This window comes from Phascolarctos cinereus, unplaced genomic scaffold (genome assembly GCF_003287225.1).
Source record: "Phascolarctos cinereus isolate Bilbo 61053 unplaced genomic scaffold, phaCin_HiC Scaffold_9;HRSCAF=440, whole genome shotgun sequence".
Classification (NCBI taxonomy): Eukaryota; Metazoa; Chordata; class Mammalia; order Diprotodontia; family Phascolarctidae; genus Phascolarctos; species Phascolarctos cinereus.
In genome coordinates, this window is record NW_027556402.1 from 244545035 (window position 1) to 244565119 (window position 20085).

Here is a 20085-nt window from a genome sequence, read left to right on the forward strand (position 1 = left end):
TTTAAAACTCTTCCTATTGTGTTTCCCTTGCTTCAGCAGCCTTAGTTCATTCTGAGTTTTAGTCATTCTGACTCTTATTTTTACTGGACTGTGCCATACTTTGGAATTGATCCCATCATCAGTTCTTACTATGGCCTTCTGTACGTGTCTTTTAAAAGTCTAGGATGATTTATGAGTTCCCTGCAAAACCACAACCCCATGTCTCTTTAGATACTCCCCTTTCCTTCCTCATCACCATTTTCTTTTTGTCCTTTCAAAATCTCCCTTCTCAAGAGCGTTCCACCCCTCCCTAGACTTACTTCCCCTGAAGAACAACAGGATGTAAGCTTCTACTCTCCCCTCTCTGAACTATTAGATATATACTTTCTCCCAAATTTAGTGTTTTATGTCATACTATGCCAGGCCTTTTTCTCCTCCATCACAAGTTCCAAGATGAGGCGGTCAACCTCCCCCTCAAGGTTCACTAGTCCCAACTCAGCAAAACGATTTCTTCTTTTGGGGAGAATCAGATCTAGAAGTGTTGCTCATTAATTCTTCTACCTTTTGAAGGATGATAGTATTATTTTTATTATTTTTATTTTTTTTCCATATGCTTTTGAGTTGAAAATTTTTTCTCCCTTTTTCTCCCCCCCCCAAGACGGCGCACAATCTGACATAGGCTTTACATTTACATACCCATTAAACATATTTTCACATTAGTGAAGTTGTAAGTAAAAATTAAAACCAATAGGAGGAACCATCAGAAAGATGAAACAAAATTCAACTTAAGGTAAAAATAAGTGAGAGCAATTCGACTTCCATAGTTCTGTCTTTGGATGTGGACAGCATTTTCCGTCCCGAGGCCTCTGGAGATGTCTTAGATCCTCGTAATGCTGAGAAGGGTTCAGTTTAACATTCTTAGATAACGTGGCTGCTATTGTATACAAAGTCCTCTGGGTTCTGCTCACATCACTCAGCATCAGACCATATAAGTCTTCCCAGGTTTTTCTGAAGTCAGCCTGTTCATCATTTCTTATAGAACAATACTATTCCATTACATTCATATACCACAACTTGCTCAGCCATTCCCCAAGTCAGGGGCATCCTCTCAATTTCCAATTCTTTGCCACCACAAAAAGAGCTGCTATGAATACTTTTGTACATGTGGGTCCTTTTCCCATTTGTTTGATCTCTTTCGGATATAGCCCCAGAAGTGCTAGTGCTGGGTCAAAGGGTATGCACATTTTTGTAGCCCTTTGGGCATAGTTCCAAATTGTTCTTCAAAACGGTTGGATCATTTCACAACTCCACCAACAATGCATTAGTGCTCCAATTTTCCCACATCCTCCCCAACATTTATCATTTTCCCGTTTTGTCATGTTGGCCAATCTGATAGGTGTGATGTGGTACCTCAGAGCTGTTTTGATTTGCATTTCTCTCATCAATAGTGATTTAGAGCATTTTTTCATATGACTGTAGATGGCTTTCATTTCTTCATCTGAGAACTGCCTGCTCATGTCCTTTGGCCATTTGGGTGACAGTATGATTAAGGCAAGTCAATCAATTACAAGCTCTTCTGTCTTGGGCAGAGAGAGAGCTGTACCAGCTGTCCAGATAATTGAAGTCCCCATCACTATGCTATCATGTGACCATATCAGATGTGCGATCACTTTCTCAAACTCCTCACCTAATTCCTTGTTCTGCCAGGCAGTCTGGAAGATGCCCTGATGACAGTATTGATTTTCGTTTTGTGTCTGTTGAGCTTTATCCAGATATTGACCACAACAGTTCCTAGATTTCCTCACGAATAGACATTCTTAATATACAACACTACTCTAACACTCTCCCCACTCCTTCCTATTATCTAGCACCTCTATTTTGGATAAGAAATTTATTTCCAGGGGAAGCTAGGAGGCACAGTGGATAGAGCACCAGCCCTGGAATCAGGAGGACCTCAGTTCATATCCAGCCTCAGACACAGAACACTTACCATCTGTGTGATTCTGGGCAAGTCACTTAATCCCATTGCCTAGCCAAAAAAAAAAAAAAAGAAAGAAAGAAAGAAAGAAAGAAAGAAAGAAAGAAAGAGAAAGAAAGAAAGAAAGAAAGAAAGAAAGAAAGAAAGAAAGAAAGAAAGAAAGAAGGAAAGAAGGAAAGAAAGAAAGAAAGAAAGAAAGAAAGAAAGAAAGAAAGAAAGAAAGAAAGAAAGAAAGAAAGAAATTTATTTCCACAACCATATCTGAGTCAGTCGTCTTACCGAGTCTCAATGAAATAACTGAGTTCAGATTCCCCACCCCTCAGCATTAGTATCTGTAATTTACCTTGTAGCCTGTATTTTGTCCATTTGTATGTAGTCATCTGAGGCCATGGATTTGATAGCTTTCTGGGATTTTGTCTTCTATGAATTTCTGGGCACTTTCGCTTTTATTCTTCCATCTACATAGTAGCTACTCTTTACTCCATCTAACTTGGTAGATATACACACACAGTTTTGTCCCTACCTTTGCCTTTTCAATTTTTAAAGACCTTCTGATTAGATGTGCAAGACTTCAGGCAATTACATTTTCACCAGCCCTAGTCAGATTTTATTGTTTTATTGTTTTTATTATGTTTATCATTTTTACTTATTTATTCATTTTATATTTTTATTATTATGTTTATTATTTTACTGCTATTCAGAAGCTTATTCTCCCGGTATTTAAAGCTGTCATCCAAGAATCCAAATCCTGTTCTCAGATAAAATATGCCTTTCTCTCCTGAAGCCCTTGCCCTCTAACAGCGACAGGGAAGAAAATGTGGCCTCTGTGCTGAAAACCTTCTGTTGGACAAGACTTTGCAGTTGCTAGCAATTCCTTGATTCCTTCGGGAATTACCATTTGTGCCCATTTGAATCAGTAGACAGGGATCCTTCCTCAGTCACTGCTTTCATTGTATGATTCATTCCTCTCAAGAACCTGAAATTCCCAGATCCATATATCCAGTCCTAGTCTCTCTCCTGAGCTATAGTTCTGCATCACCAACTGCTTTTTGGATATCTATCTTGAATCTGTTGTCCCATACACATCTCAAATTCAACATGTCCAAAACACAACTTATTCTCTTTCTCCTCAAACTCTTCTCTCTTTCTAAATTCCCCCAACTGTTGAGGATACCATCATCCTCACAGTCACCTGGGCTTTAAAATTCATTGCCATCCTCAACTGCTTGCTGAGACTTACCCCACACATCCAATCCATTGCCAAATCTTGTCATTTTTCCCTTTGCTCACACAGCCACAAACCTACTTCGTTTATCACCTCTTGCTTGGACTATGGCAATAACCTTCTGGTTGGTCTTCCTGCCTCAAATCTCTTCCTAATTTAATCCATCCTCTGTTCAGCTGCTAAAGCGGTTTTTCTAAAGTATAGCCATGACCACTTAAACCCCCCTTCTCCAACCCACCACCCATTAACAAAGAGCTGCAATAGCTTCCTATTACCTCCAGGATCAAATATATGAAACATGCATCTCCTCTAGCACACAGCCTAGGGCTCTGCATACCAAATGAAGGTTTACTCAATCAAATTGATTTTGTTCTTCCCAAATAAATTGTAACTTTTAAACTTATATGTTTCTATCCCTCACAGTGCTGGGCACAGAGAAGGTGTTAAACAAACATATATTGACTGATGGGTACAAAAGGACCACGTAGGTGATAGATTCCAGGGCACTTGGGTGCATGGCTCCATTTGAGAATTTCTTTCTCCTACTGACTCATATTTTTATATGCTCTGTAACAGTCTGTTGGGGGACCTTTCATATAAAACTCTAGCATATGGTTAGGATCATTCCGCTCCATCCCACCCTGCCCCCATAGACCCCAGGAAAACTTCTAGAATGTTGAATAGAGCCTCTAGGTAGAACTTCAGGTGGCCCAGGAACTGAACTATGTGAGAGGCATTCTCCATCAAAGTAGAGTCCCAAGCAAAGAAAGATCTTAAGCTTAAGAATACTATAGGAAGCCTCTTTTTTTCTTTTTTATTATTCCCCTCAACACTAGTGTCTTCCCTCTATTGATTCTCTTTGAAATATCCTGTCTAAGTATGTTTGAACATACTTATTTTCAAATTGTCTCCTCCATACAGTTGTGAACTGCTTGAGAGCAGGGACTCATCTTTTGCCTTTTTTTGTAACCTCCACCTTTAGCACGTTAGATGCTTAATAAATATTTATTGACTGATACCTATGCAGCTCGTAAGGGCCCTTCTGATGGGGTGCTTGGGTGCTTGTGCTTGTACTTGTACCCCAGTTTCTCCCTAGCCTCAAAAACACTGTCTTTGACAACCACTCCCCAGCCCAAGGACACTGTGCCTAGCAGTTATTCATGCATGGGCCTCAGCATGACCCTTATCTCTCTCCTTGATACAGCTACACAGAGCTGGGCTGCTCAGGCCCCAGCCCTCAGATCATGTCTCTGGAAGCCTCCCAATTCCTTAGTAAGTTGCTGTCTTGTGAGAAAGCTTTCCCTTGTTACAGAGCATTCTCTCATCAAGACAAAGGGAGAGGGTTGCCTTGCCCAGCCCAAGGAGTTTTGTCCTTGGCCAGCCCAAGGACTCCTTCTCCTGCCAGACTCCAAAAATCCATACCTCTGTCATCTCCCTCCCTCCCTGTCCAATATACTCCCTGTATTTTCCCATCCATAGCCCCCAAAGACACCTGCACCTTTGGATTACCTCATCAGTGTCCCTGGCATTTCTTTCCCATGCTCTTTTCCATATAAACCCTAGCTGCATTCTCAGTCTCTAACAGGATCCTTTAAGAATCCTTGCCCGCTGAAAAGCATAACAATAAATCTTTGCCACCTTGAATTAAAGAATGCTTGAGTCTGTGAATTCATTCCAGACGACCCATCCTGTATTCCGGTCTTTGAGGGGTCACAACCTCTCAACCTCTCACATTGCAACACTTTCAGCGGTAAATTTGCGATCCTATGAGCCCTGGGGATCCCCGTGCCTCCCAAGCATTTGTTAAGCACCTTCTGTATGCTTGGTGCTGACAGTAAGAAGACAAAAGGAAAACTAGCCTTCGAGTCGCATAGATGTAGAGCTGGACACTTGGCCAACTCCCTCAATTTCCGAAGAGGAAACCGAGACCCAGACCAGTAAAGTGCCAGAGATAGGCTTTGGGTCCGGGGCTTCTGGCACCACTCCTGCCTGCAATTTCTGGGGGAGGGGCGCTCTCAAGTACACGTCCTCTGGGGGCTACCTCGCCCAGGGATGCTGAACCCCACCAGGGCTGCCAGGTGCTGGAGACATGCCCGGCTCACGGCGGGAGGGAGCCTCGCTCCTCTTCCTGGCCGCCCCCTCCCTGCCTACTGGGTCCTCCAGCTGTCAGGCCGGAGTCTGAGGCTGCAGGTCAGAAGGACCCACAACTAGGACCCCCAAGGCTCGGATGGCTAGCCGGGTTAGCAGCAGTACACGCTTGGAAAAAGTGCGGCGTCCACAGCCCCGCCAGCTCTGGCCAATGCTAGAGAGATCTAGGGTCGCGGCCGCTGTTACCATGGTAGCATAGCGACGACTCTCCTTTAAACCCACCCACCGCGGCAACGCCTGGACGAATTAGCCAATCCTCAAGCAGAGGAAGACTGTTTCACCAATTAGAAGCCTCAGAGCAGGAATCGATGTTCTGATTGGTTGATGATTTCGTGGTCTTACTTAGGCCTGGCAAAGGGCGTGCCTGAAGCGGCTTCAGGGTCGAGGACGAAACGCGCCGACGACCATCTTGATTCCTGGCCTATAATTTGTGGCTATGCGCAGTGCGCAGGCACCGTCACGGTTGTCCTTTGCCCCAATCCGTCGCCTAGCCATTTGCCTTTTCCGGTTCGCCGGCTTTTTTTTTTTCCCCCGGAAGGGGCTGGGCCTCCGGAGGAAGGGGCGGCACCAGAGGAGGAAGTTAGTTTGAGCGCGGCGCGCGTGAATCGGGGGCTGAGGGGCGGTGAGGGATTGTGGTCCAGCCCAGCCAGTAGCCGCTGCTCAGGGCTCCGCACCCCTCCTCGCTCGCCCTTCAGGCCCAGGCAGGATGGCTCCCAAGCGACCGGCGGGCCTCGGCAAGAGGAGCGCCCCAGCCCTGGAGCCTCCCCGGGCCAAGAGGAACTGTGTGCGGATCCCCGGCCGCAGAAGCCGGCCGCCAACCTGGGGTATCGCAGACCCTTCCTCCCTCCCCAACCTCCGGGGCTGACCCCGACTCAGTGTTGGGGGATGGGAGCTGGAAGGGCGGCCCTGCAGGAGGCCCCCGAGACCCAAAGCGAAGCAGCTCCTCCCTGCCCTCGGCGAGCTTCCAGTTTGCTGAAGGGAGGGGAGGTTGCACACCACGTGGGCCCAGAGATAGACACAGGATAACTTCAGGGTGGACTTCCTGGCGAGGCAGCATCCTGAGGAGGGGTCGGAGGTCTAGAGCCGCCCCAAAGCCCCCGGGAGTCATGTAGTCCATCCCCTTTTACAGATGAAGGAGCTGAGGCCTGGATAGGGCAAGTGGCAAGGGACTGGGCATTGCCCAGGCACGGTAGCGTTAGGTCTGGGGACCCCCGGAGATCCCCCAAGGTGTCAGGGAGGTCAAAGCTATTTTTGTCGTACTTCGACGTTTAATTTTCTAGCAGGATAAACGTAATTCGCATAAAAGCTGGAGAGGAGGGTCCTCAATTTTTTTTATGAGTTTAAAGGGGTCCTGCCACCAAAAAGCTTGAAAACCTTTGTTAGAGAATAAATATAATCTCAGGAATGAGGGAACAGCCGTGCAAAAACCATGTGGGAAGGAGACAGTATTGTTATTTGTGAAACCACATTTGGCTAGAACATTGTGGGTGAAGGGGAGTTGTGCCATGAGCTTAGAAAGATAGGTTGGAATGACTAATATTGACTAATATAGAACTATTTTGCATTACTGCACATGTATAATCTATATCGAATTGTTTGTCAGTTTAGGGAGGGGGAAAGAGGGGGAAAAATATCAAATAGAAGAAAAAGAAACATAGGTTGGAGTCAGGTTGTGAAGGGCTTTCAGTTGCAAGCTGAGAAAATGTGTGTTATGTCCTAGAGCCAGTAGGGAAGTCTTGAAGATTGCTGAGGAAAGGAGTGACATGATCAAACCTATGCTTTAGAAGGTTATTTTAGTTAAATGTATAGAACAAGGTGGATGGGAGAAAGAAAGAGACTGGGAGCGGGGAAACCAATTAGGCTATTGTAGTAATATCCTTATGTGGAGGGAAACAGGTGCCAGAAATGATGTGAAAGTAGAATCAATTGAACTTTGCAACTTTTGAGGGGCAGAGAAGAGTCACCGATAACTGAAGGTAAATCAGTCATTGGTGGTTGGAAGAATAAGCAGAAATCAGGAAGTTTAGAAGAAGTCAGTGAGTTAACAAGTGTTTATTAACTTTATCTTGAGATGAGAAGAGATACTATTCTAGGTACAAAAAGGCACTAGAAGTCAGGAGATGGAGTATCCTTTGAAAGGAACAGTAAGAAAGCTAGTGTGCTTGATGAAAGTAAGTAGAGGGGATGAAAGTATAAGATTTAAAAGAGAAGAAGCAAGATCATGAAAAGCCAACTAGGAATTTATATTTGATCCTGGATATAGGAAGCTATTGGAGTTTTTGAGTAGGCATGTGATAAGGTCAGACCTATGCTTTGGGAAGATCACTTTGGCAGCTGAGAGGAGGATGGACTGGAGTGGGGTGGGGGGAGTGGGAAACCTGAGGCAGGGAGACCAGTCAGCAGGCTTTTGAAATTGTCTAGGTGTGAGGCAATGAGGGCAGGGTCCTGTAAATGGAAGGAAAGTGAGTAGATGAGAGACATCTTGAAGGTAGAGACAAGATGACAAAAGATTCGCTGTATGGGATGAATAGGAGTGAGGTGTCAAGAAGAACACAGAGGTTAGGAGTCTGGGTAACTCGGAGGAGGTGGTGCCCCTGACAATAATTGGGAAGGGGGAAAGCGTTTGGGAGAAAAGAGAATTAGTTCCATTTTCGATATGATGAATTTGAGATACCTATGGGTCATCCATTTCAAGCTGTCCAACAGATAATTGTTGGCAAGAGACTAGAACTCAGGAAAGGTGTTAGGGCTGGATAAATCTACAATATATTTGTATAGAGATGATAATCGAACCTTTGGGAACTGATGAGATTACCAAGTGGGATAGCATGAAAGAAGAGAAGAGGGCCTAGAACAGAGCCTCAGAGATCCCAGTTAGTGGGCGTTTTTAAGGGTTGGGAGGGGGAAGGCAAATTCAGATTGGGATGTGCTGGGGTTAAAATGCAAACGGATGCTTAGTTGGGAGTTCTGCGGTGAACTCCCTTATCTCTCCCTCCCCCCATAACTCTTGGAAATCGTCCCCTGTCTTTCTTTAGTCTAATGAAAAGATGGTCATTCTTGCCAAGGCCAACCCCTCTGCCTGTGCACTTGATCGCATCATTTCCCAATTATCCCTTCTCCCATCTTCGGTCTCTCCCTGTTTACTGGCTTAATTGTTTCCTTCAAGGGCTGCAGACTCGCCTAGTATTTCTTTCGCCCTCTGGCATCCCCCTATTTGACTTTCACTTGACCCTGCCATCCCTTGAAATTACCAGCTCATATCTTTATTTAACTCTGTAAAGTAGGAGGCCAAGTGGAGGGGTGGGGGTGGGGAGGGCATAGAGGGAGATAGTTTGTAACTTCTAGTCTGGGGAATGCCCTGGTCTTTCAGGGCAGAATGAAAGGACTTCTCTGCAGCACTGAGTCCCCAGTTGTGATGAGATAGCAAGCTTGTAGCAGACCCAGTCAGTGTAGTTGTGTGACTTCCAGCGGTGCTCAGCCTATGAGTAGGAGTATGTAAGGCAAGTGTCGGGATAGCCGTGGTTGAGATTTGGAGCAACAGGAGGACAAAGAGGTAAGGGATTTGAGAATAGAGGATGGGGTATGGTTGAACTGAGTATGGTTTGAGACTGAAGACGGGAAGGTGAGGCTGGAGCTGGGGGGAGTGACTAGAGGTCACAGTAAAGATGAATAAGAAGTTTAGTTGAGAGGCAAGAGGTGAAAAGACAAGAAATTGCCATTTCAGATGAATTTGGGAATTGTGTATTATGGAGGTAGTTTGGGGTGTTGACCTGAGCTTTCCTGTGAGTTGCTGAGGCACAGTGAATGAGGTGCAAGTTGTGGGATTTGAGGTTGATGATCTGAGACAGCAGGGTGCTCGAGGAAACAGCAGGCAGCCTTTGTATTGAAGTCCTAAGTATGAGGGCAAGAGTTGGGGAGAAGAGGATGCCTGTGACCTAATTCCTGAACTCAAGAAAATCTAACCCCCAGAGTCTGGGGGCCAATGGCAAAGGTCTAACAAGCCTAAAGGAGGAGAGGTATTGCTGAGTGATGGTAGAGGAAGAAGAGTCTGGAGTGGCCGTGAGGAGAAAGGAGTATGTTTGCTCCTCCTGTGTCAGGAGTTGGGAGAATGGAGGAAGCAGAGAGGTGCTGGGTTTTCACGAGTACAGGAAGACAGACGGAAGCAAGGTGAGAGGAAGGGAACGCTAATGTTACTGGGCTGGTAGGGCAGGCCAGGGACTTATGTGGGGTAGGACTCGGGTCAATGGGAGGGAGTGGGAGAGCAGGAGATGGGACATAGCCAAGGACGTGGCCTTTCTATCAGAAGTGGAAGACAATTTAGAACATAGAATATCAGAGCTGGAAAGTAGCTTTTGAGGTCATTTAGGCCATTTCTCTCATTCTGCGTGAGACGGAATAGAGGCCTCAGAAGGGAAATTTCAGGTTGGCACAGGCCTTGAAGATGAGCGAGAATTCAAACCTTGAGCCTCTAATTCCAAATCTGGAGCTCTTGCTACAGTCCTAGGAATAGCTTCTGCCGAAGAGAGGGAAACCAGCTTGGGAACATGCATTTCTTAGGGCCCTGCTCTTCCTACCAGTTCTTTTCAGGCTCCATTTCTAGGCTTGATCTTGGCTGAGGACAAGAGACAGGTTATATTCCATTTCAAAAAACTGGGCATTTACTGATACCTAGTGCCAGGATTTTTATTCTGTGGAATATTGTTGGAAACAAATGAGTCGTTGGCCATGGTTTCACAATCTTCATTAAGAGCTCTTCGACATAATGGAATTTTGTTGGAATTCCTTAGGACCTCGAGGAGGGATGGTGGAAGGCAGGTTTTTTTGTGTGTGTCTGAACATCAGAACTATTCCCTATCATTTGCAGATGGTTTACTGAGATTTGGACCTGGTACACAGTAGCAGATTCCTAGTCATTTGCTTCTAGATCACCATTCAGCCTGACAAGTATTAAGCCTTTATTATATGTAAGATGCCTCCTTGTGTCTGTGGGACTGTAAGATGACTGTGTTGTGTTTGTAGCTTTTGGAAGTGTGTGGACCCATTCCAATGCAGATTACAGTGGACTCAGCTCTCTGGAGTAGCCTTCAAACTGCTAGCTGCCTAAATTTGGATGAAGGCGATTTGTGGCCATGATCGATCCCCCGGGGTCTGCTTAATCTTTTGGAGTGGAAAACACTAAGTCTAACAGCCATTCACCTCAGGGTCTGTGCTTGCAGACGGTCACTTCTGCATGGCCCCTTCTTAGCTTTTACATCAGGCACTGTCTTGGATTTAAAATTTGTCATCTGAAGCACACTATCTCCTCTAAGAGACAGAATTTTAGAAGTCCTGCAAGGCAATTCATATCCCCTAGCTTATTTTCCATATTTCAGATCCTATGGCGTCCACAATTAGATCATCTTTCTGTTTTAATTCAGAATTGCTGCCCTAGGTGGGGTAATTCCTACTTTCTATGTCCATTTCCCATTGCACTAGGTCAAGGTTAAGAGGAATATGGAAAAGCCCTGTGGCAGGTGGTGTGTGGTCAGGGTGGATAGAATATTGGCCTGCTGTTACAACTAGAGTCATATCTCTTGGGCTTCCCCCATTCCCTCCTTTTCTGCTGCATTCAGAAGCAAAATCAGCTTTCTTTTCCTTGTGTTTGGGATAAGAGGGAAACATTTACCTCTTCTGCTTGGCAGGCGTGGGTAGAGGAGATGATGCTTCAGGCTGGAATCAGCTTGGGTTGACTGGTCAGAGAGAATACCCTCATAGCATCATTTGGGCTCTCGGTCAACATAAGCTGGGCAGAGCGCCTCGGACATCCTTCCAGCAGGTGAGATCTCTGGGAGCACTACAGGGAGTGGAGCTGGGGCCCTTTGGCTCTTGGCTCCTATTGCGACAAATCTCCCTCTAACATGAGAGGATGGACGGATTGAGGCAGTTGTATGGGGAGGGCATGGTGAGATTATTCTGACTGTGAGTGATTATAAATACCCTGATCCAAGGGACTGGCCTGTTAGGGAGGGCAGGACTCTGTCCCACCTGTACCATACTATGTCTTGTGCTGTCCAGCAGGGGTTCGTTGATGACAGCCTGGTGGCTTGGTTGGTAGTATTTTCCTGGTCCTAATCCCGGGTAATTAACTATCTAGAGGCAGAGGAGATGGACCGTACGGTGCTCAGCAGCTGCGACAGCCACAACAGAGGCAGTTGTAGCCGTGGGGTGTGCTTGGACCTAGCTGTGGATGTGAATGTCTGAGCCCCACTTCTGCTTTCTCTGCCACCAGTGTCTTCAGAAGGCCTTTTTGCACTCTTTGGACTCTTACCGACTTTTCCGCACAGCTAGTCCCTTTGATCGGAGAACAACGTGCCTGGAGTGGCACCCGACTCACCCCAGCACTCTGGCTGTGGGCTCCAAGGGTGGAGACATCATCCTGTGGGATTATGAAGTACTGGACAAAACCTACTTCATTAAAGGGGTGAGTTCCTGGACTTGGCTGTGAATGCTTTGGTCCCTGTCCCACCCGCTGGCTTCCCTGATGTGTAAGGGACACGGGGGAGGATTTCTCAAGAAATGGATCAGCTCCGTGGACTGGAGGGAAAAACCCAACGCCAACGCCAAGAAACCCCCAAAAAGAGATCGTGTGCTGAAGGTGCCTGGGCTGGTACATGTGACAGAGGATTAACTTGAGGACATTAGTATTTAAAAATCGATACTGGCTGCTGGTAATCAAGCCAGGGACTTTGCTATAGGAAGTAATAACCTAAGCTCCCATGCGGCATCTGCCCACTTAGTAGAACAGAGTAGAGTCCTGCTGTGTGGAGCAGGGAGCTGGTGCTGGGCTAGGAAGGGGAAAGGAAACTCCTTAGATTGTCAAATAGGAGATTCTGCATTTGTAGGGTGGTAGGCCTACACTGGACATGGGAGCTGAAGGGGCGCCTGTGAGGAGTGAGGAAAGCGCCTATAAGCCAGGCAAGTACTCCAAGAAGCTCACCACCCCTCACTGTGTCCTTTGATTCCCAGGCCTGCAGCCTTAGAGATTGCTAAAAAGACAGGGCCCCCCTTCCCCCACTGGCAGGTTTTTGTGTACTAAGGTTGGGTGCTTGGGCACTAAGCTGGAGAGAGGAAGCAGACTGTTAACTAGTAATCAGGGAAAGTGGCTTTTCTTCTGAACCCCTAAAAACAGGCACCACACATGCCCTTAGAAATGAGGTATCAAATTTCAATAGAAACAAATCCCTGCAGGCCACACAAAACTTAGAAAACCACCAAGTGACATTATCTATGTTATATTTATTTTGTTAAACATTTCCTAGTTAACATTTGAATCTGGTTCCTGCTGCACTTGTACTCTAGAGTTTTCTTTTTTTTGGGGGGGGTGAGGCAGTTGGGGTTAAATGACTTGCCCAAAGTCACACAGCTAGTGAGTGTTATGTGTCTGAGGTTGGATTTGAACTCGGGTCCTCCTGACTCCAGGGCCAGTGTTTATCCACTGTGCCACCTAGCTGCCCCTGTACTCTAGAGTTCTGGGTGGCATTTGGACCTCCATGGGACACCTCTGCCCAAGACTGCTCACATCTCAGTGGTAGGCAGTTGTAATCCTAGCTTCCAGCTGGGACTGAAGGAGTGGGGCTGGATCCTGTCTGCTCCTCCCCTTCCTGGCTACAGGGGATGCAGCCCCAGCCCTCTTCTACTTTAGGGTAGAGACTGGAGTCTAGGGCAGTTCACATTGAAATCACTTCTGAACCACTGAGTGGGCAAGCTTGAGACAAAAAATACCCTGAAACTCCAGAACTGCAGCTAAAATTCTAATGCTTAGTTTAAAAAAAAAAGTCCCTATTCTTTCCAGAGAAACAGCCAGGAATCAGTCTGAGAATATTCCTGCAGGCAAGCTTCCACATGATAGACTGTCTAATGTAGACTGTTTGCCTTGCATGTAGCATGGGTACATATCTGATTGAAAATCTTGCCCATCTCCAAGGAGGATTTCCACCTTTGGCCGCACCAGGGAGAGCCAATAAGTAGTTTGGCCAGAGTAGGTCAGGCAGGATACAGCCAGCCCCATCGGGGTATTGGCCTAGGACTCTTATCTGTCTACCACAGATCAAATAACAGATGGGTTCTTGTGAACCTCCTAAAGGAGCACCCCTGCCCCAACCCCCCTCCTCCTTCTCTTCTTTTAGGAGTTCAGAATAAAAGCCACTTTCCTTGATCGCTGGGGATGGGGAATTAGCTTACCTTACAATTTAGTGCCTTCTCACTAACTGCTTGGTATACAAACATGGCCTCAGTGAGTAAACCCACTTATGCAAACATTTATGTAAACAGCCATGGGGAAGTTACCCAAGAGTCAATGAACTCTTTGGGAGGGAGATAAAATCTCAGCTCAGCAGAGAAGAAAATGATCTCAGATCTCACCTTAGATCTCACCCAGGAAGTCTGTGCTTAGCAATTTCCAGAGGTATTAGTAGAGGCACTAGTAGTAATCAGGGACTGGGTGGGAGGCGGCTTTTCAGCCTGAGACTCTGGGGCTCTCACTTAACCATTCCCAGGTTTTCATCTTTTCTCTCCCCCATATATCTTGGACCCTGCTTCTCTTTCTCTCTCCAAAGCTTCACTGTACTCTGTACTCAGTGTCTGGGGCCAAGAGAGATATGTCTCCCTCCCAGTGAGTACACGGCTTCCAAAGGTTGTCCTTCAGGGAACTGGCACAGGAGACGTCTTCTTCTGAAAGGTGCGCAAGCTCTCTCTCTCTCTCTCTCTCTCTCTCTCTCTCTCTCTTCTCTCTCTCTCTCTCTCTCTCCTTCTTTCTCTCTGTCTGTCTCTCCCTCTCCCTCCCCCTCCCCCCCTTTTTTATCTGACCTGGGCGCAGCAGTGCTCATTTCATTCCAGATTTAGGCATTTGACCGTACCCCTGTGACTTTAAATCCTTCAGGCCCTAGGGGAGGGGACAGGTATGAATAGAGCTTGTAGGAGGGGCTCCTATCAGGTCATTCCGTGGCTGGGTGGCCCAGCAGATTGGACAGGGCCCTGGGCTTGGATTTAACTTAGAACTGAATTTCAGTTTGACCTCAGACACTTCCTAGCTATGGCAGTTAACTTCTGTCTGCCTCTGTTTGCTCAGCTGTAATGTGGAGATAATAGCACCTATCTCACAGGGTTATTTGGTTTTTTTTTGTATTCATTTCCATTTTATTTATTTTTTTCCCCAATTTTATTATTTTATTGATTTATCAACAATCACTTCCATATGCTTTTGAGTTGAAAATTTTTCTCCCCCTTCTTCCCCCCACTGTACCCAAGATGGCACACAATCTGATATAGGCTTTACATTTACATTCCTATTAAACATATTTTCACATTAGTGAAGTTGTAATTACAAGTAAAAATTAAAACCAATAGGAGGAACCATCAGAAAGATGAAACACAACTCAACAGAAGGTAAAAAGAAGTGATAGCGATTGGACTTCCATAGTTCTTTCTTTGGGGGTAGACAGCCTTTTCCCTCCCGAGGCCTCAGGAGATGTCTTAGATCCTCATAATGCTGAGAAGGGTTCAGTTTAACAATATCAGTCATCGCACGACATGGCTGTTACACGGGGTTATTTGTAAAGATCGAGTGAGATGATCTCTGTGAAGTGCTTAGCACAGCGGCTGGTTTGTAGTAGGTGCTTAATAAATGCTGTTCTTTTTCCTCTGCTCTGCTTTTTTCTCTATCCCTTTCATATCCTAAGCAGATTATCAGTTCAGTGTTGTGGAGCAGTGGGAGTCAGCCGCGTTGACCCAGGTCACTGACTAGGAGAGGCAGAGAGGATCCTAACAGTGCCTTTTGTTTGTATAAGACTTTAGTCGTCAGTCACATCCATTCATGCCTCTGGTTGGCACAACCTTCCTACCAGACTGGACGGATGAGGAAACTGACTCAGAGGTTGTCTCTAGCCTAAGGCTGCTTGACTAGTGGTTAATGGAGCTGGGAGCAGCATAGGGTGTCTTACTGCTCCTGCCCAGTCCAGTCTACATCAGAGGTCTCAAACTTGAAGTCAGCCAGCAGAAAAACTCCCAAGTATGTCCTGAACCAGATTCAAATGGAATTAGGAAATGTTTAACAAAATAAAAATACAACATAGATAATGTTAATTTGTGTTTTTCTAAGTCCATATGCTGCTGACTGGGACCCATTTGATACCACTGCTCTGAGCTCTGCCCACAGCCTCTCCCCTCCTGCCCCCAGTGCGCCCTTTTGACAAAGGGGATCCTAGTGTGTCTACTAGCCAAGAGGCAGCCGGGTACCCTCTACTGAGAGGAGTCCATTGGGTGTAGGGTGTTAGTGAGGAGGCCAGATGTGCTGTCTCTGAGCTAGCTGGGCAGCAGCTTAGGAGAGGTTGGGAAGGGCAGAAAGGCTCAGTGGAAGAAGTGAGGTGAGGTGCAGTATTTCTCACACCCGTCCTCCCAGGCGAGCCGTCGCCCCTGAAGCCAACGATATTCCGAATGGACTTTCTTGGCTCGTGCACTTCTGGTCTCTGCTGATGTTGGCTAGCTTTTCTGTCAGCATCAGGGGGATCAGCAGTTTGTCCTGATCACCTAGCTTTTCTGCTTTCAGATTGGAGCTGGAGGGAGCATCACAGGGATGAAATTTAACCCTCTTAATACCAGCCAGCTGTTCATTTCCTCAGTGGCGGGGACCACCAGCCTGAAGGACTTTCTGGGCAATACTATCAGAGTCTTCACCAGCACAAACACCTGGGAGTAAGCAGCCAAACTGTGAAGGCAGAGGGGCTTCCAGGATCCAAAGAGATCCCCTTTCCCATCTTCCAGGGTATAGAGAAAGCTCGTCCCAGTGTGAGGGGCTCCTTCAGGCACCAAGACTGTGTGACTAGTCTTTACTTGGGAGGTTAAGTTGTTCTAAAGGAGCGGCTGGAGATTGGCTTCTCTCCTCCCTGGAGACATCCCTCAGTGCAGTGGGAGCTCAAGACTTGGGGAGGAAGCCAGCTGTTCTGCCTGACTCGAGAAACAGTGGGCAGGGGCTAGAGCTGGAGGCTTGAGTCCTAGGCCCATCATGGGTTCTTCTTTCATAGTCCATCCAGAGGAGGGTCATGTGCATAGAGCACTTTAGTCTGCCCGGGGGCAAGAAGCTTGACACATGCCTGTGTGTAGTGTGTGTGCACGGTGGGGTGAGGGTTCTCGGGTTCTTGACTCCCACATCCTGAATTACTGCTCTGCTGGGGTGAGCAGGTCAGGGCTGAGGCCAGAGGGCTGCAGCCCCAGTGTCTCAGGTTCCCTATCTGTGGCAAAGTGGGAGCGGTGATGAGTGGGGCCTAGCCCTCAAGGTTTGAGTTTCTGGTGGGCAGCAACATCTTCCCTTTCCTTTCCTGCCCCTGGCCAAGTATTTGGAGGAGCCAAGGGGCAGGTTGGGGCTTCCAAGGCCTTTGTCTTCTTGTCCTGTCAGGGCTCTGAGAGGACTCGTACCTGAGCCCCTGAGAGCCTCGAGTTGGAGGCTCCTGCTCTTGGCTTTCCTTCTGCCACGGAGGTGGGGAGGGTGCTAACTTATACCAGGGAGCCACCCTGCAGCCCCATTTAGGGAGCTGCCTCCAGGCCTCACTCTGACCGCAGGCAGCAGTAGTGCAGTGGTATCACATGCATAGTCCTGGCCAATCTGCCGGGTCCCAGGGATCTTGATCTTGCAATGCTCGGGGCTTTGTGTTTCTGACTTCAAACACATGTGGAAGAAACCTGATCCTCTTTCTCCCTCCAGCTACTGGTACACCAGTGTGGATGTATCTGCCAGAAGCCGTGTAGTGGTCACAGGAGATAGTGTGGGCAATGTGATCTTGCTGAACATGGATGGCAAAGAGGTTTGTTCCCTAGAACTCAGAACCCCAGCCCCACTCTTTTTCATCCTTATGGCTCTCTACCTGAGCTGAGCCCTTCTTCTCTGCAGATCTGGAATCTGAGGCTTCACAAAAAGAAGGTGACCCATGTAGCTCTGAATCCTCTCTGTGACTGGTTGCTGGCCACAGCCTCAGTGGACCAAACAGTGAAAATCTGGGACCTGCGCCAGGTCAGAGGGAAATCTTCCTTCGTCCACTGGATGCCTCATGAGCGTGCCGTCAATGCAGGTGTGAGGAGAGGGAGGGAGCTGGGACCCCACTCCCATTCTGCAAGGATGGTAGCCATTCTTAGGGCTCTTGCATCAGGCCCTTAAATTAAATGGCATGAGATAAGCCTGCATTCTGGGAGCTTTCCAGCCGCTCCAGTTAGCTCTTGGGAAGTTTCCAGAGGGCCTCTTAACGATTTCTACACTGGTACTGCGACTGGCTCTTGGGAAGAGGGTGGAGGGGAGAGAGAGCCAGTCTGGGGATGCACAAGCCCAGCACTGTGGGCGCTCTCTGAAGACACAGGCTTCTCGTACACTTGTCCAGCTTATTTCAGTCCAGATGGGGGCCAAACTCCTGACCACAGACCAGCATAGCGAGATCCGGGTGTACTCCGCCTCCCATTGGGCATGTCCTCAGCATCTCATTCCCCACCCTCATCGCCACTTCCAGCACCTTACGCCCATCAAGGTGAGTGGCGGGAAGTGTTTGGCCTAGGAGACAATCCAGGGCCAAGGATCTGGTCAGATCTGCCATTTGACAACCAAAAAAATATCATCCTTCTGGAACTTTCTCCTTGGGCAGCTACGTCTTGATTTCCATGATCCTGTACTTTATTTTCTTCTGGCTGACTACTCTTACCTTCTCAAATGTGGGTGGCTTTTAGGATTGTCTCAAAGAGTTCCCTCATCTGGTTTCATTTATTGCTTAAGTACTCTATGCAGAGGATTCTGCTCTCTCCAGTCCCATCTTCTCTGTAGACGGCTCTTCTTAGCAATCTTGCACCATCTCAAAAGAAGCTCTTCGTCTCCTGTGCACAGTTGCTTAGCTCAGCACCTCTCCTGGTCCCCAGGCTCCCAGTGAGAGAGTTCTGAGTAACCCCTCTTGGCCCTCGACTGATCCTTGTCAGATTTTTCTCTGAAATATGAGTTTGGCCCTTTGCTTGCCATGTCTGCAGCCCTAGGCCAGGCCCTCAGGACTTTGGGTTGGCATTTCTTCAGACCACTAAGAGCAATTTTTGGATCATCCTCCTCTCTTTCCCTCAAGCCTGTGGGGGCTCTTGGTCGATTCAGGTCAAGTCTAAGCTTCCTTGGATGTCTCCTTGGATACATTTGACCAGATAGCTCCTTTCTTGATCTGCTTCATCTCAGCTTGTGCTGGCCACTCCAGCAGGCACATCTGCCAGAAATGGGCATTTGCTTCTAGCATTATGCATACCATTTCTCCTTTCTCTGCTAAATTCTTTCCTCCTTCAAATTTATGATTTATGAAGTCTTCCTGTTTTAACTATACCTAGTCCCTGCTCTTCCAGCCACTCTTAGACTTTATGTTTCCATATACTTAGTATACAAGACTTTGCTCGTACAGGGATTCTAGATTCAGTCTAATTATAGATTCGGCACTGTCTTAACTGATCCAAAACATTTCCCTTTACTACAGGTTTACTGGCCGTGCTCTCCCCTCTCCCCACCCTCCCTTTCCCAAGTGGTTTGGCCAAAACTAATTTGTGTATGCTTACAACACACCAACTCATAGCAGAGGGAGATGGCCAGGCCCAAAATGGTCCAGGCAGTTGGTGAAAATCAGCTTTGGGTAATTCACCATGTACATGACTCACTCTGCTCTGCCTCTCTTGTTCGCCTTCCCAGGCATGTCTGTCTGTCTTATCTCCATCAAATGGCCCTGACTGCCATGCCTGTTGAGGCTCCAGGGTTTTGTGCCCTCTGATCACCACCCTGTCCTCCTCTCCCAGGCAACATGGCACCCTCGTTACGACCTCATCGTGGTGGGTCGATATCCAGACCCCAATTTTGCAGGTTTCACCCCTCATGAGCTTCGGACGATTGATCTATTTGATGGGAGTTCGGGGAAGATGATGTGTCAGCTTTATGATCCAGACTGCTCTGGCATCATCTCGGTGAGGCCTGGGTTGGTGGGGGTGGAGATTGGAGACTGACTGTTCAGGGGCCAATGTGGTGCCCTGCTTGGACCAGAAGGCCCCTGGGCACCCTTCTCTTCCATCACACTCACTTGTTCTTGTCATCTTTGCAGCTTAACAAGTTTAATCCCATGGGGGACACGTTGGCCTCTGCAATGGGTGAGTACACAAAGGGTCCCCTGCCCCAGCTGACCTGAACTCTCTCACTGGGGCAGCCCAGAAGTAGTGACCAGATGCGTCAGTCAGTCTTTGTAACCAGCCTCGTCTGGCTTCAGGAGACCTGTGCTCGGGGGGCCAGTCCCAAAGTGCCTGGAGAGGCTGAGAACAGTGAGGTCTTTCTCCCTGTTCTAGGTTACAACATTCTCATCTGGAGCCCAGGGGAGGCTGTGAGAAGGAAGCAGGAGGGGCTGATCAAGGTGATGAGTGAACAAGGACTAGGGAGGGGCAGGTCAGCCCACCAGCCCTCCCCTCGAAACAGACCAGGCCAGAATTAGCAAACAGCAGCAGAAGGGTGTGTGCCTAGAAGGGTATGCAAGAACTCAGCCCAAAGGGCAGGCTTTAGGAGCCCACCTGGGCCAAGGCCCTTTCCTCTGGAAGGCCGGGGGATAGCAGTTACTCCTAATGCCTCTCCAGGCTGGCAGTTTAATTTGGGTTGTCCTCACTTTTAACAGTCAATAAAGTTATATCCACTTGGGAAGCTCTTTAGCCACAGCCTGGTGAAAGAAAAAGCCATTTTCCTCCC

At 47.5% G+C, this 20085-nt stretch overlaps 1 protein-coding gene across 1 annotated transcript; it reads left to right on the forward strand.

Moving 5' to 3' along the window:
- The first annotated feature begins 5915 nt into the window (after positions 1-5915).
- Positions 5916-20040, forward strand: DDB2 (damage specific DNA binding protein 2). The gene is given in 12 exon segments (XM_021009679.1): positions 5916-6154; positions 11012-11145; positions 11599-11790; positions 15913-16058; positions 17065-17164; positions 17251-17428; positions 17732-17748; positions 17750-17875; positions 19158-19322; positions 19457-19502; positions 19695-19833; positions 19835-20040. Coding segments are annotated over 12 exon segments (1479 nt in total). The 5' UTR covers positions 5916-6036; the 3' UTR covers positions 19953-20040.
- Positions 20041-20085: the final 45 nt, after the last annotated feature.